At 43.8% G+C, this 15,445-nt stretch overlaps 1 protein-coding gene across 1 annotated transcript in view; it reads right to left on the bottom strand.

Annotated features, from left to right (window-relative positions):
* Positions 1-14,242, bottom strand: part of vps13c (vacuolar protein sorting 13 homolog C) — a 52,789-nt gene extending 38,547 nt beyond the window's left edge. The window contains exons 1-29 of the mRNA XM_085358674.1: positions 14,047-14,242; positions 12,656-12,699; positions 12,219-12,261; positions 11,619-11,714; positions 10,154-10,255; positions 7,567-7,676; positions 7,432-7,491; positions 7,291-7,350; positions 7,039-7,119; positions 6,600-6,657; positions 6,332-6,459; positions 6,150-6,256; positions 5,884-6,058; positions 5,464-5,526; positions 5,243-5,381; positions 5,064-5,164; positions 4,550-4,692; positions 4,227-4,419; positions 3,904-4,018; positions 3,320-3,456; positions 2,816-2,948; positions 2,489-2,606; positions 2,262-2,394; positions 1,925-1,997; positions 1,707-1,807; positions 1,436-1,589; positions 1,234-1,310; positions 486-545; positions 67-217 (exon numbers count right to left, since the gene is read on the bottom strand). Of these exons, the coding sequence (XP_085214800.1) occupies positions 67-217; positions 486-545; positions 1,234-1,310; positions 1,436-1,589; positions 1,707-1,807; positions 1,925-1,997; positions 2,262-2,394; positions 2,489-2,606; positions 2,816-2,948; positions 3,320-3,456; positions 3,904-4,018; positions 4,227-4,419; positions 4,550-4,692; positions 5,064-5,164; positions 5,243-5,381; positions 5,464-5,526; positions 5,884-6,058; positions 6,150-6,256; positions 6,332-6,459; positions 6,600-6,657; positions 7,039-7,119; positions 7,291-7,350; positions 7,432-7,491; positions 7,567-7,676; positions 10,154-10,255; positions 11,619-11,714; positions 12,219-12,261; positions 12,656-12,699; positions 14,047-14,146 (3,055 nt within the window). The 5' untranslated portion in view covers positions 14,147-14,242. The remainder of the gene's footprint in view (positions 1-66; positions 218-485; positions 546-1,233; positions 1,311-1,435; positions 1,590-1,706; positions 1,808-1,924; positions 1,998-2,261; positions 2,395-2,488; positions 2,607-2,815; positions 2,949-3,319; positions 3,457-3,903; positions 4,019-4,226; positions 4,420-4,549; positions 4,693-5,063; positions 5,165-5,242; positions 5,382-5,463; positions 5,527-5,883; positions 6,059-6,149; positions 6,257-6,331; positions 6,460-6,599; positions 6,658-7,038; positions 7,120-7,290; positions 7,351-7,431; positions 7,492-7,566; positions 7,677-10,153; positions 10,256-11,618; positions 11,715-12,218; positions 12,262-12,655; positions 12,700-14,046) is intronic.
* Positions 14,243-15,445: the final 1,203 nt, after the last annotated feature.

Below are 15,445 nucleotides of genomic sequence, written 5' to 3'. Positions count from 1 at the left end.
GAGAATCATGTCCTGTCACATGAAGATCATTCAAGACACACCTGTAACCAGATGGTTAAGCCTCACCTGTCCGGCTCTTTCCAGTCTTCTCCACCTGCTTTTTGACATCTTTGTCTTTGTCTCCGCTGAACTGTGATGGCATGGCGTTGTTCAGGTAATTGATGGTTGAGAGTAGCGCTTTAGTGTGAAGGAGGAAGTCCAGAGAGGAAAACTCCACCTGAAACAGCAGTAGAGAGACACCTGAGAGGAAGCATGGCATCATGAACCGACTGACTGCGAGCCACTATTTGTTTCAGAGATAAAACATCCAGACCCACACTTTTTAAAGCGCTTCTTGGACAGGAAATAATCCCTGAATGACCAACAAATGTCAAGTCACATGTTTGTGTTGTTTGTATTAAGAACAAAAAAAAAAAAAAAGTCATAAACTGAATGACTAAATGCTGATTTTAACAGTGGAATAAAAGAACCGCTCGCCCACTCACCTTCAGCGTCTGCTCAGTGTTTTCAAACAGTGTCTGGAAGTTGGGACCGGCGGGGTCGGCCTGCGGCAGCACAGAGACACAAAAACACGTTCAGCGGGTTCATGTTTCTGTTTGCTGGATAAAAGGCCGATTCTGACTATGTTACCGGACTGATAGCGCCAGGCAAAACGATCTGAACTGTGGTGTTCTGAGCCATTTTTGGCCACATCAACACAATCTTCAGTCACACCACGACCCCACTTACTACATGATTGTGACCTGTCCCAAATCTGTGTCTATTATGTGTAAACAGACCTCTCTGCATTCAGTCATACTTGTTATTAATCTCTGTCTCTCTTCCACAGCATGTCTTTATCCTGTCTCCCTTCTCTCTCTCCAACCAATCACAGCAGATGGCCCCGCCCCTCCCTGAGTCTGGTTCTGCCGGAGGTTTCTTCCTGTTAAAAGGGAGTTTTTCCTTCCCACTGTCGCCAAAGTGCTTGCTCATAGGGGGTTCAATTCAATTCAATTTTATTTATATAGCGCCAAATCACAACAGTCGCCTCAAGGTGCTTTATATCATACAGTAGATCCTACAATAATACATACAGAGAAAAAACCCAACAATGAAATGAGCCCCTATGGCAGTGTAAGTGTGTCCATGTCCTAAAATGAGTGAAATATCTGAGGAGCAGGATCACCAGCAGTGAGATCCAGTACTACATGTAGACCAAACAGGTGAGTCTGCTGGTGGTGTGTTTAATCTTACCTTGATGAACTCCACCTTCAGCAGGTTGGTGCCCTGCTCCGAGGAGCTGATCAGGTGGAGAGGCTGTTTTGTACCACCTGAAACAACAAAAACACATTTAAAAAAAAGAACAAAAATATCACGACTACAAATGGAGACTATGAACAGGTACACAACACAAAAGAATTCGTTTAAATTATGATGTTAATAGCATCTGTGCTACCTGGCAGGTCGCAGTAGTCGAGCATGACTCGTTGCAGATACGAGGTGACGCTCAGGTCGAAGCTTCGTTTCTTCCCTTCGGCTCCCAGGTGACAGATACTGAAGGACAGGAAAGTCTTTTCCTGTTCCACCTGCCGGGTCAGCTCCACCAGCACCTGAACACATCGCACGCTGCTCGGTCACACGTTCTCATTTAACACTAGGACACCGCACCCCACCCCCTCCTCATGGGTCGCATGATGACCTGACACGAGAGCCAAACATTCACACACCTCTTTGACTTCAAACTTGAAGTGAACATCAGTGAGATCCTCCACAGTCGAGCGCTGATGATCCTCATCTGTTGATTTCTCACTGGTGTCTTCATCCGAATCTGAACACAAATTACGCACGACAGCATCAGTCACAGCCCACAGCGTCGTACAGCGTAGCTTTAAAGCTTTTAATTTGTTAAAAAACAATAGTCAGTCGAAATGCACCAAGCACTTACCCGTTTCCATGGTGTCGAGGAGGGTGGGGGGAAGGTCAAGTGCTCGCGGTCTCACCTCCACCAACGGCAAGACCTACAACAAGAATCGCCCAAACACGGTCAGCTAAACATCGAAGTGCAGGTAACTCTCACTCCCCAAAGTTCTCTCTGCAATCCCTCTAACATCCCTCAGTCCTCACCCTTGACCTCCCCATCACTCCCCAAACTTTCACCTGTCTCTACCACCCCCCAAATGTTTTTGCTCTGAAGTTTCCATCATCACTCACTCCTCCAATCCCAATATATCCTTTCTATATTAGTGCTTAGCTGCAAGACGAACGGTCTGTACCAAACGTACCTTCAGTGTTGGGGTGGATGGCGAGGAGTCCACGTTGGGTAGAGGGATGCCGTCGACCAGCTCGAGGACACTGTGGATCTTCTGGTCTGAGATCTTAACGTGTAGCAAAGGCAGCTCGCCCGATACCTTAAACCTGAAACGCCAGAAACGATTTGGATAAGGTGCACAGGTGAGTGCAGACGAGTCAGCAGAGAATTTGAACGCCTGTTCACCGGTGGGAATCATACCTGGGCATCCTGGCATCCTTTTCCACCATGCACTTGGCCAAACTAAGAGTGAGATCCATCGGCTGGAGGATGTGTTGGAATGAAGAACCCTGCTGCCGTGCTACCTTCCAAGCCTCACCTGGAATCAGGTTACGACAAATTAACTAAAAATGATAACAGATGTAATCTGAGGAAACACAGTTCACCTACTGGCCACTTTGTTAGGTACACCTGTTCTACTGCTCGTTAACATAAATATGGTGAATGAGCTGGTGCTTATATGCCTTATATGTATTCAATACTTGCACTTTTGTGTATGTGTAGCTCTGTTGTTGTGCGCTGATGTACCTGACTTGCTGTAAAGCACTTGAACTCGGCTCAGTGTCACGCTGTATCTGTCATAGGCTCGATCCATGATTTCCTCCAGAGACGAGAAGGAGGAAGTGGACGACCGGATGCCGCTTTGCTCAACACTGTTTAACTACAGACCAACAAATACACACTGGTGTTAAGTGACAGGCTGTAGTGCAGGCCTGTAAACACTCACGCTGTTGTCTTATCTGTTGCACTACGAGCTGTAAGGTCAAACCACAAAACATTTATGAGGCCAGTTCTATAAAAAGGCAAAACCCAGGCACACCAGGAATTTAGGAAAACAACTGTAAAATATCCAGAACTTAAACTGTACTGTAACGGAAATTTTTACGAGACACAGCTGACTTTCTTAAGGTCAGTATGTGTATTTATTATTTTTATAGTTAGAGAATATTAAAGAAACTGGTTATCATCATGAAAATATTATAAAAAAGGTATTTTCATCTTAAAAGCAGGGGTAAAACTAAAAGGACTGACCTGAAAGCAGCCAAAGTCCACGATAATGAGGTCCGCCGTGCTGCTGTAGAAGCCCGACTTTGGCAACAGCAGATAGGACGGTTTCAACTCGATCCTCAGGTCCAGGACCTTTCTAGTCTCAATCATGTGAGACAAACCTGCAGAGACATGAATCCCTTAAAGTCCTAAGACCCGAACTCTTCCACGGCATGCATTTTTAATTTCTCTTTGATATTTGGGCTGATTGGGACCCGATGAATGTAAAAACAAAGAATTACTAGGTTGGGTTTTTTTCCTGATTTATGTTTCTAAGAAAAATAAGAGCCACATATGAGGATATTCGTTTAGAATTTCGATAGAACAGTAGCAGCATAACATCCTCGTAAGTGGATATCAGGCCCTTGTAGAGCAAAATTGAGTATTTTGGTCTAAATAACCCAAAATGTGATGTCCACATATGTGGACGCCAGGTCCTAGGAGGTTAAAGTCCTGGTATGGACCCAACAGTCCTGATCATCATAGGACTACATAACCTGTTCAGCCGTGAGGACAATGGACCCCTGCTCCACCGTAACTGCTGGTTTGAACAGAAAATAGTTACTGACCTGTGGCAGTTTTCTCTTTGATCTCCTCCAGTTTGGAGAGTGTGGCCGTGGTCAGGACCTCCAGATCCACACCTTTCTCTGTCTTAAAGAAGTCGACGATACTGTTGACTGTCAGCTGAAGGATGAAAACACAGAGAGAGACAGGAATCATAAGAAACAACCATCTTTGACTTCCCAGAGACACTTAAATGGGTTAAAGAAGAAGAAGAAGACACAGACACCAGTAAGACTAACAGAAACTAAATGAACGCAACATACGAAAGACAAGCAGCTTTCATTTACTGTGAAAGGTGGTTTAAGGCAAACGTGATCAGAACGATTACCGCATCATAGATGATCTCCACAGGCTGAGACTCGACTCTGAGCAGCTGGTCACCAGTGCTTTCCTCGGGGTTCAACTCGAACAAAACGCTGAGCAGAGACGAGGACGAGTCGCCCATTGAGGCGATGAGTGAGGGCGTCGCCCCCTGCTGCTGCAAACCAGTAACATACCAGTTCTGCAAGGTCGTCTCCACCCTGCAGCAGAGCAGGGTCAATACAAATACCAGTCAGACTGACATGGATATGTGGACCTTCCACCAAAAGTAGCACTAGAATATTTCAGCAGGTTGATTTATTTCATGTGTGTAAAATAAAAACCCCTGACCTGATGGCCTGAGCTCCGGGCCTCTGAGAGATTTTCGTCTTGAGGTCGATCATCTGGACCTTGAGGATCTCTGGTACATTGGGTTCCTCTCTGACCGTGACCGAAGTCCTCAGTAGCTGGAAATTGACGATCACAGCTACATACTGAAACAGACAAGTTCACGCCAGCTCAGTGTTACCAAAAAGTCTGGGTCCTGCTTCAAGTAGAGTCGGGTATTTTCAAATCTGCGCTTCATTTGACATTTGTGGGCGTGTAAATGATGAAAAACAAAATGTCTATAATTAGTCAGCCGCTGAGTGAGGACGCTGCAGCATGATTGTAGAAGCATGAAATGCTTCTTTGCATAGACACCTCACACGGTTAATCCGAGTGTCAGATTTTTACAACCGGATAATTAAAACTGAGTGTTTACTTGGATATAGTTTGCTCTGATGAGGGTGCTAAAGGCAACAATGGGAAACTTGAACTTATCATCTACAAAGCCCACGAGCATGCAGATAGCAGGTGTGTTTACCTTTCTGGGTAAAGCCAGATTGTGAGAGCTGCCACTGTACCCGATGGCTGTGTACAGCTTTTCCTTCTCCTCTGCGGTCATGATTTGGTCGAGTCCTGAACCTGAACAACGGCAGACACGCTTTCAGCCGCCAGTTTGGACAGAGCGAGGTTTTTAAGGGGAATCTGAATATCACTTACTCTCCGGCTCTTTGCTCTCCTCTGGCGCCTGCTCCTCCTTTTTAGCCTTCCTCCCAAATAAGCTGCTGAAGAAACCTCCTCCCTGCTTTTGTCCTGCCGCCGCCTTCTTTGCTGCCACCTTCTGTCCTGATCTGATCACCTGCAGGGGGGGGGGAAGACGAGCATATGGCGTATAGCTAGCCTGAACTCTCCTCTGGTCTAATTTCAGTCACTGTGTTTACCTCCATGTGCGCCTGTTGTCGGCCCAGAGTGATGTTGAAAACATCCAGAACTTTCTCGAGATCCTGGAGGAGCAAACAGCAGGGAAACAGCAGCAGCAAAGTTCAGCTTCTTTATGAGCTCTTATTGGCAGCCAAAATCCTCATAATTAGGATTCATTAGTTACATTCAGTAACTAAGGCAAAAAAGCAGAAATCAAACACATGACTGGAATTTTCGTTCATTTTAAAGTGATCTTAAGTTACTTCATCTTCGTCATCTTCAGCAGAGTGGTGGAAGATTACAGAGTGCTTTGTGTAATTGGTGGAGATAAAATTCCCACTTGATACTGTTAGCTCTGACTCACCACCACAGCTACATGTGGTTTCTGTTGGGTGTGCGCTCTGTTTAAGCTTGGCGCTGCTGTACAGAGACACCTTTACCTGGACTTGTTGCTCAGTTTCCTGGCTCACTTTGCCCTGGCTCAGCAGTTTGGTCTTGTAGGCGTTCTTGTAAGCCTTCAGGTTCTCCCGATGACGTTTAATGTTAGACCAGGACCACGTGTGTGAAAGAGGGTGGATGTGGACCTCTGTCACGCTGTTGACGCCGTACTTCCACCTGAGAGAGGCAGAGGAAGCAAATATTTGTGAGTTTCTGAGTCGATTTTGTTCCCTGATCATCTCCGAATTGTAAACTTTACAAAACAGACCAGAGTTTGACGTTTCCTTTCACTGGGACGTCCGGCCTGAACTTCCTGTAGGGGGCGTTCTTCACCATGCAGTCGATGGACTCCAGCAGCTCCACCATGGTGAGGTACTGTACAGGAATCCGAGGGGAATGTTTAGAGAACAGTCTCACCTGTCTTTGCCTCCCATCTTGGTCTCATATTACCTGTGGTTTGGTCATCTCGATGGCAATGCTCTGGACCTCCAGCTGAAGATCTGCCTTCGGACTCTTCAGCTCCAGCTCAGCGCTCGGGTTGATGCATATTTTAGCCGAAGCGAAGATTGGTTTGAAAACTTCAGGGAGAAAAATATTTATGGGTGAAATTTGTGTGGATTTCACTGAGTGTAAGACGGTAAATACAGAAATGCAACAGAACAGGGAGGCTGAACTATGTGAATGCTGTTCCTCCTTTTAAAAGAAGTGTTGAACTCACTGTACTGATAGTGAGGAAGCTCCTGGTCCTTAGTGCAAATCCCAGATTTTAGCTGGCCCTGCACGAGAGGAGGAGACAGACGATGAGCGTGAATGTTTCCTCTGACAACAGAATTAGGCTCACTCGGCTGACAGGTACGTACATTTGTGGCTCTCATCTTGCAAACTGTTGAAATTAATGCAACTTACAGTGTCTCCCTTTATGGTTGGTTACAGCCAACATAGGGATCACTGGATGACTCCATGAAATGATGACGATTACCTCATTATTTGCTCAAATTAAATTAAAGGTTTAGGACTAAGCAACAGCTTTATAGCTGTAGTTAACATTTACATGCCTTTTCACTTATCATTAGTTTTATTTTTACTTTTTATTCTTGTTATATTTTTATTGTTAATTAAGAATCAGCTCAAATCAGGTGACTCTGTTCCCAACTCACCACGATGTCCTCCCACGATCCTTTGTAAAAGATCGGACTGTTGACGTTCCAGTAGGCGCAGAGAGACTTCAGACTCCCGAGCTGCGGTAAACATGTAAACAGCAGCAATCAAAATCATGGATCGATCCACATCACATGACCGATGAGCTATTCTGCATCCTTCACACAGGTGACGTGCAATTTAAGCTTTAAGCTTACAAACACCAGATAACAAGGAACACAGAATTAGAGGGCAAGCAGAGCATCTGTCACCTTATAGATGATCTTTGCTGCCTCGTTCAGGATGCACTCTTTCCAGGTCGCATCAGTGGTCTAAAAAAACCCAAAGAAAACACAGCGATGTACCAACAGCAACTGCACAGGTAGTTGGAAGTGTGTATGCGTATATGTTACCTTAAGGCTGAGCTCTGACAGCGTCACTCCCATAGACAGGGGGCGCTGTGGATCCGACAGCTAAAACAAAACAGAGCAGACATGAGCTGACTCACCTTAACGAGTATCCGGATTTGAACCTGGATCAGTACTTACATCATCTTCGTAACGCAAGTGGATGCTGCTGATGTTCACCTGCAGGTTTTTAATCACCTGAGTGGCCATTTTCTCCGCAAACGTGTCCTTCTTTTCTTCCTTGGGTTTGTCTGAAACAATAAACAGTATAAAGCAAGTCTTACTTACTTGGATTCATACCATTTTTACTTCACGCTGGATACAGATGGTTTGTTTCTGTTCATTCATAAAAAGATTCTGAGCTTTAAAAGGCAGGTCCAAGAAACCAATATGTAACAGAGATCCTGAAATATCAAATCAGCTTGAACTGATGCTACCTGTCTTGTGATTTCACACTGACCTCTTCACAGATCAGATTTTCACTACCATATAGAAATGGCCAAAATAATAAGCAGTAAAACTGCAATCTTTCTAGAATATTTATAAGTGGTATCAGTCAAAACTATTGTTTCAGTTCGTTTAGTGTAATATTTTGAGGACCAACAGGCTTTGTGTTGATCATAGTGACCAGGTGGGTGGAGGCTGGTGGTACCACCTGGCATATTAAATAACACTGAACACCTTTACCAGAATTTAAATGTGAAAACACACTGCATAACCATCGAAATATCCAAATGGACTAGACTGCAAAGAGACCCTGTCACACAGGCCTAGCGAGCTGTTGGTGACCTCATGGAGCCACTACAAAGATGAGGTTTTTCACTCACTATGTGGCTAGCATTACACATTTTCTCCTAGCAACCAGTGGTTTCCGGGTGGGTCTCTAGGCATGTGTGATTGGGGCCTTACAGGAAAAATGTCTAAACAAAAATAAATAATTTCACTGAACTACTATGAAGAACTGTTTGCAGTACTGAGTTCATTCAGCTTAAAAACAGGACTGTAGTGACTCAGACACACCTGTGAGGTAAGGTAGAGGAGACAGCAGTGCAGTTTAACAGAGCAGCTAGCAAAAGCTCAAAGATCAGAGAGAAAGAAGGAGCAGAGAAGTCACAGGAAGAGTCAAGTATTCACAAATTAGGAATTAGGTCCTCCACAGTGCGCTCTATTCATGTCCAGCTCATCACTTAACAACCTAACAGCCTAAAAAGGGATGCTGCACGGCAGTCTGCCTAACTCCTGTCAGAAGAGAGACTCCCAGTGTGTAAGAGAAGTGGCTTCAGAAACCTTATTTAAACGGGAAGGTAATTCTGTATTGGCACTGTATTATTTAAGATCTTATATGTATATTATTAACCTGACATGAACACTGGTGTCTCTCGTAAGCCCGATACGCTACATGAACCACTTTATAAAAATGCTCCCGGGTCCTTGAATGATAAAAGTCTGCTTCATTAATGGTATAAGTCAAAGGATAATCACTCTCTGTTACAACTTATGAGACCATCTTTCCAGAACAACAGAATCTCCCAGCTGAGTAACATCGTTCTGAATGGTTGATCCAAACAAAAGGACCACGCGCCTGTTTTAAAGCACAAACTCAGTGAAAATGTGAAACTCACCTTCTTTGTGGTCATGTCGTTTCAGCTTCTTCAAGGCTTTTTTGTGCTTTTTGTGTTTTTTACGTCCTTTTGGGACTTTGGCAGCGTTAAAGGAAGAGACGGCAGTTAGTGTGAGAAAAGCCCGAAAGCACACAGACTGCAGGAAGCAGCAGCAGAAGACTCACACATTCAACACTAAAACCAAACTGCTGAACATGTGCGAGCCCGAGAGCACAGATGGGGGGCAGAGATACAAACTAGCACCTCTTACATTTCTTGACATAATCAGAGTGAGCTCTGAGATAATGTGTGTTTATTAACTAAAGGCAAACGGCTAATTAATGGAGCAATATGGCCAAAAAAAACAAACAAAGAATGATTCAAATTCAAATCCCTGAACATCTGAAGCTTTTTTTTTTTTTAACTGGACTTTTATTGGACTGAAGAGCTGTGAAATGCAGCCTTACCTTCTGATGCCAGCATGCACCTACACACGTGTGTGACGCCGACCTGTGTGTCTGTGTGCGTTAACTTTTATGTTTCATTGTGTGTGCCGCACTGTGCGCTTTACCCTTGACTGGCTCCTTGTAAACCACGCTCTCCAGACTGAACAGCAGATCTCCGGTTTGAGATGCTGACAGCCAACGCAGCATGAACGGGACAAACAGGATGTTAATACATTCATCCATTCACCTGTGCAGGACATGATTCACACACTGCGGCGGTCTGGTTTGGACACTTCTGACCTGAAACCTCACAGTGAAGCTCTGACACTTAACACACACATCTGGGTAGAATCTGCACATACGGGATGAGAATTATTTGGTAGCTTAAGCTGTTTAGTTTGCAAACCTGCAAAAAAAAAATCTGAGTTCAGTGCTGCAAAATGTTTTTTTAAAAATACCCTGAAAAAATATCTAGGACTAAACTGAGACTCTGGTTTCTTCGCAGAAACACCAAGTGGAGGAACTAAAACTGTGCCTGTTTGTGTGGTGGGAAAAATGTGAACTGGAGGAAGCGAAAGTTAAAACCACAGGAAAATTTAGCAGAGCAAAGATGGCAAATGAAGCAGGAAACAGAAAAATCCACAGGTATCCACAGGTGTCACTGAGGTCAGACTGACTCACCCCTGCGTGCGGCCATCTGCAGCGCATCCTCGATGCGTTGCAGTTCCCTCTGCTTGGCCTCCTGCTGGTAACGCTCCTCCTTCGCTGCATCATACTTTAATGCTGAGAAAAACAACCAAAACAAAGCCAGAGTTAGTTTTAACCTCCACCAGCGTCGACCTGGTGCCTGCTCTGAACTGTCTCCTCCTACTGGATAAAGAGCCAGTTTGTCCCTGCCGTCCCTCACGGGACCTCTCCGTGTAGTTGGAGCTCCCTGTGGAGTTTCACCACAAACAAACTAAAGTTCAGTTTACATTCAGCATGTCAGGAGTTACTGTGTATCTTACAAATGTGTTCAAGGTGTTGTCATCTTTATAAAGCATTTACTGGCATGCTGCTGTGTATCTCGCTTTGTTGCGCAAACATTGTCTTTGCATATCATCTCTGGTTCTGTTTTTCTTGCGCACAGAGATACAGACTGACAGCAAAACTGCTCCTTTGGGTTACTTGAAGTCAAAACAGGATCACATGAAAAAACTGTTACAATCAGTCTTTAAGTAAGAGCCGCTTATAGAAAAGAAACAAAACATATTACACTTGTAATATGACTTCTTTCTCTCACCCCAACCAGTTGCAGCAGATGGCCCCGCCCCTCCCTGAGCCTGGTTAAAAGGGAGTTTTTCTTCCTACTGGACACAAACCTTTTCCAGATCCCCATATATCCCTTTGAAACATCCCAGGATTAGTTTTCAGAAATCCCTACATCAAGATTAAGGAAGAACCCCAGACGGGAAACCAGATACCTCTACACAAAACCACCGAGACGGTTAATCAGAGCTGCACGATAAGTTTACTGGAAATTGCTGTTTTTTGTTTTTACCTGAAAGGTTTTTCTACACACCTTAAATCCAAATTCAACACAAAGCTGTAGCAGTTTCACAGTAAAAGCTCTCCACTAATCTAACAGCATAGAGGCTTTTACTTTGAAGGAATTTAAAAACGGATTACAAGTTAAACCGCTGTTATCATACACTTATTTGTTTTTTGACATCGTGCAGCCCTGACAGGAAGCCCAGAGAACGGATCGGACCTAAACCCGAACCTCCACCTCTGAACTGGTAGCTTACCGTTATACGGACTCGTTTTCAGCTGAGATCCAGCTGGAACACACACATAAAAGCTGAGAAAACACTCCTTTATCAAAAGCAACACACTGTTAGTAAACTAGCCACGCCTCCATGATTGATGCCATCTGTTAGAAAAGCCTGAAAATAAACCCTCTCTCCTGTGTGTGTGTGTGTGTGTGTGTGTGTGTGTGTGTGTGTGTGTGTGTGTATATAGGAGTTATCATAAGCTGTATACAACTGATTACCAGCTCAAAAGAAAATGTATCGTCCACCTTCTGAGTTCAACTTCCTGTTTCTTCTTCTACTTCATGTGACACTTGCCTGGAAAGATGCTTATCTGCAAATTCAGCATAACTTACTGGCTCCAGGGACAACCAGAAGGTAAAGACCCTCCAATGTGGCAACCACAGCATCATTGTAGAGGTTCTTCCAGGGGATTTTCAAAGTCAGCTTCCCTGAAACACAAACACAGATTCTTTCTGATTATCAAAAGGAAAATGTTCAACATCCCAACCCTTACAGAAGTCTTCTAGATGCTGGTGATTGGTCCAGCTTTTGGTGTGTTTGTGTTTATGCTGGCTATCTGCACTCGTGCACGTAGGGATATCACTTCCAGCTGATCATCATCAGATTAAACAGGAAGGAGCTGAGTAAGCTTAGATTTTTAATTGCTCTCTTAAACCTTCAGCAGCTTGCTAAACAGGTTTGGTAGCATTAACTAAGAATTTACCACCCTACCATTATGTTTACATATGATCACTTGAGGCTACTGCCAAAAAAAAAAAGAAGCATTGCTGTGTCAAAATGCTAACGTCGAGGTTTTGAGGGTGTGTGTGCGTGTGCGGGGGTAGATACATATTTGGTCTATGGGGATGGCTGACTTGTGATGTGAAGCAATAAAGCACACAAAGAGCTTCAAAAAAGATGGCATGAGGTGAATAACAACCATCAGAACTCACCGATCTGTCCGGCCTTCACTTTGAAGGGAACATCAAACTCACTCTGAAACACAAATGCACACACTATTAGCACCATGGCCTGTGGAAAGGGATGACGAGCCAGGTGTCCAGGCTTAAACTCTGCCATTTTGAGTATTCTCACTCAAAACACACTCCAAACTACTAAAGCATCTCAGAGCAAACAGGAAGTGAGAATTTTGCAGCCTACAGATTATGTGGTTAGCCTGTGTTTACAACACATATGATTTAACAAGCTAGCAATCTTCTGTAACCATGAGGAGGCCACAGTTATCACACCATCACAACACCATGTGACAACCAAGCAGAGTACAAAGGCCAAAAACAGACTCCTTTACATTAAAAGCTCAGGCCACTCTATAAAATCATCACACTAAACCACAGGCTGCACGTGTCAGTGTGTGAGGTTTGGGACTTACCAGAGCATTTTCTTTAACTCGCAGGTTCTCAAGGACAACATTTCCTGTAAGAAATCAGAAGAAGAATCAGAGTCAGCATATCTGATTGTGTGTTTACAAAAAGAATCATATGTTTCACACGTATCCCTTTAAATGCTTCATTTGGCAAAATTAAGGTAAAACTTTAAACTCATTCTGATACAAATACTCGGGTGTATCAGCCTGATTTTGCTACAGCAGTTTTATCGATAAACCTGCCCAGGATCCACCTGGATGTGAAATCCTTCAGGTGATTTTCCATAAGCAGCTAAGCCAGTATTTGATTAGTGGAGAGAAGCTTCCTTCTCATGTGTGCCAGCAGCATGTTTACAGATATGAGGAAACATTAGGAAGCAGGAATGTAGCCAGACAGGCGGCAGCACATTGCCCACATGTTACACTTCTGCCATGTTCACATATTACTGACATGTAATGTCCTGGAGTTTTTACTGAAACTGGTTTGAACATGTACACAAAGGCTAACTAACTTGAGGATGTTTGCTTGTTATATTGCACAAGTAACAGACATTAAAAGGTTAATGAGTCCCAGTTAACTTCCTCATGAAAGACTATTCAATTAAATTTCCAGCCGTGGCTTTGCTGTAACATCATTTTAATATGTTTAAGTGAAAGCATTTAATCAGTCTGTGTAGCAGTGACAAAAATAACCATGCTGATGATAATGGCTTAACCGCAGACGTGCTGCAGTGTGTGTGTGTGTCTGATAAGCTGCAGGTTAACTGAATTAACTGAATGCACCTTCTGTGTGTCACTTTAACTTCAGCGCCACTTCACGCTGACTGATCTGGTATCTGGATGAGGCCCAAACACCAGGACATGTGCAGCGGGCTGAGGGTCCGCTTTCAGTTACTGTGGGCTGCAAAGTTCAGTCCCCCTCCAGCGCCTGACCTCGTTGTAATATCCGGTAATTCAATAACAACGAGTCGCTGTGAAAGCTGGACGTGAAAACACTCAAATGTCCGTGTTTATTCTCTCGCTGTGAGTCACTCTTTAGTTCGGCGAACATTTAACAAACTTAAAGCATCCCCAGTCAGCAAAAAATAATATTCAACCACAGCACTCAGTAGCTTCCCCTTCTACTTCGCTGTATATTAAGTGGAGGTGTAGCCCAAACACCAGACGAAGCTTTAACGAAAGTTAAAATTTCACCAGAACACATACTAAATTACAGCTTAAATTGATGCCGATATTATCAATAAACTCTATCGCTTTATAGTATGTGTTCAGACACTTTAATTATACTTGTCAAGTTGTGCAAAAAGACGCAAGCACTAAATTTAGAAATTTTCGAACGGAGTCTGGCTCGGATGCGTGTACAACAGAGACAGTTCCTAGCTAGCTGCAGAACCCACCTCCCCAGATCCCGATCTTGAGCTGAGACTTGTCGAGATTCTCCACGTAGTCTCCGATGAACCTATTGAGCAGGTCGCTGACCAGAGACTCGAAAACCATGACCGAAAGCTCCGGGATGGACCCAAATACAGGGTCACCGTCAGCTTTCCCCTGATTTCCGGCTCAGCTGATGACAGATATTCAAGTCTGACAGCTTCCGAGCTCGACTGCTCTGCCTGGTCGATTAGCTCCGTCTGTGTGAGAAACCAGTGCGTGTGTGAGAAGGAGAGCATCGATCAATCAGTCAGGTGAGAGTGAGTCAGAGCTGGAGGGGTGTGTGTGATTTCTCCTCGACCTGGTTTGTGAAAGAAAAGATTCTTTGTGTTTCAAGTCTCCGAGGACGCACTGTGTGTAATATCAGCACTCGGGTCCCCAATTACAGTGACTGTAGTAATGCAATGCTCATAAAAACTTTCTTGAACAAGAATAATATTTTTAAAGCAAGACACCCCAACAGTGTGTTAGCAGCACAGAGCCACTGCTGTCATTGTGCACAGCGCTGCACAGTTGATAAGATCGGTGGAGAGAATATAGTGATACGGATCACGGATCACTGATTTTCTGACAGCGGTGAACCGAAAGTGTCCAAACCACAAACAATAAAATGAAACTTAAGTGCATCTGCAGAATAAACAGTTAACAGGTTCAGGCTCTGGGACTCAGACTGATGTTTAAAAGAAACTATAAATATCCACCTAATTATGTTACAATAAAAACAATAATATTTTTGATTATTTTTTTTAACTGAATGATTTGCAAATATGTATAGATTTATAGCCCCGAAATAACCAACGCTGTGCCTTGATGATAGAGGGAGATGGATACTGTGAGGTCAAAAGTGAATTGAACTAATCAGACAAAACAGAAAACAGCTCGGCCCTCCTGCCTGCGATGCTAAAGTTGATTTGAATGCTTGGTCTGGAAGCTTATTTCTAAAATGCTTTTGGTGCATAGACTGTATATAAAAGTTGGACGTGATCAAGTTAAAGTGAAATCTCGGGCTGAGCATTTTCACGGTTACCCTGTTGGGATTTTGAAATGGGACACCACATGCCCATAAAATATATGTAGCAACTTGTCCATTAGTGGCATAATGTGCTTCACCTTATTACTTTTTAAACACCATTATTCTAAAGTAAGCATCAGATTACGTTCAGTAAGTGAGCAAAAGTAGCAACTGAGACTATCATTTCATCAAAAAAGTGTTTAGTGAAGTCACAAATCAAGCGTGACTGGATCATATCTTCTTTGCAGTTTGACTTCTTTTTGAAGCCACTCCCTGCTGGCCATTGGAAAGAGTGCAGGCTGAAGCTGAAGCTGTGTCTATCCTTTATATACAGTCTATGATGTGGCTGGATT

The sequence above is a fragment of the Diplotaxodon limnothrissa genome, linkage group LG1 (genome assembly GCF_057381915.1).
Source record: "Diplotaxodon limnothrissa isolate DT_005_m linkage group LG1, D_limnothrissa_male_GT1.1, whole genome shotgun sequence".
Classification (NCBI taxonomy): Eukaryota; Metazoa; Chordata; class Actinopteri; order Cichliformes; family Cichlidae; genus Diplotaxodon; species Diplotaxodon limnothrissa.
The sequence above is the reverse complement of the archived record's forward strand: the minus strand, read 5'-3'. Positions and strand labels throughout refer to the sequence as shown.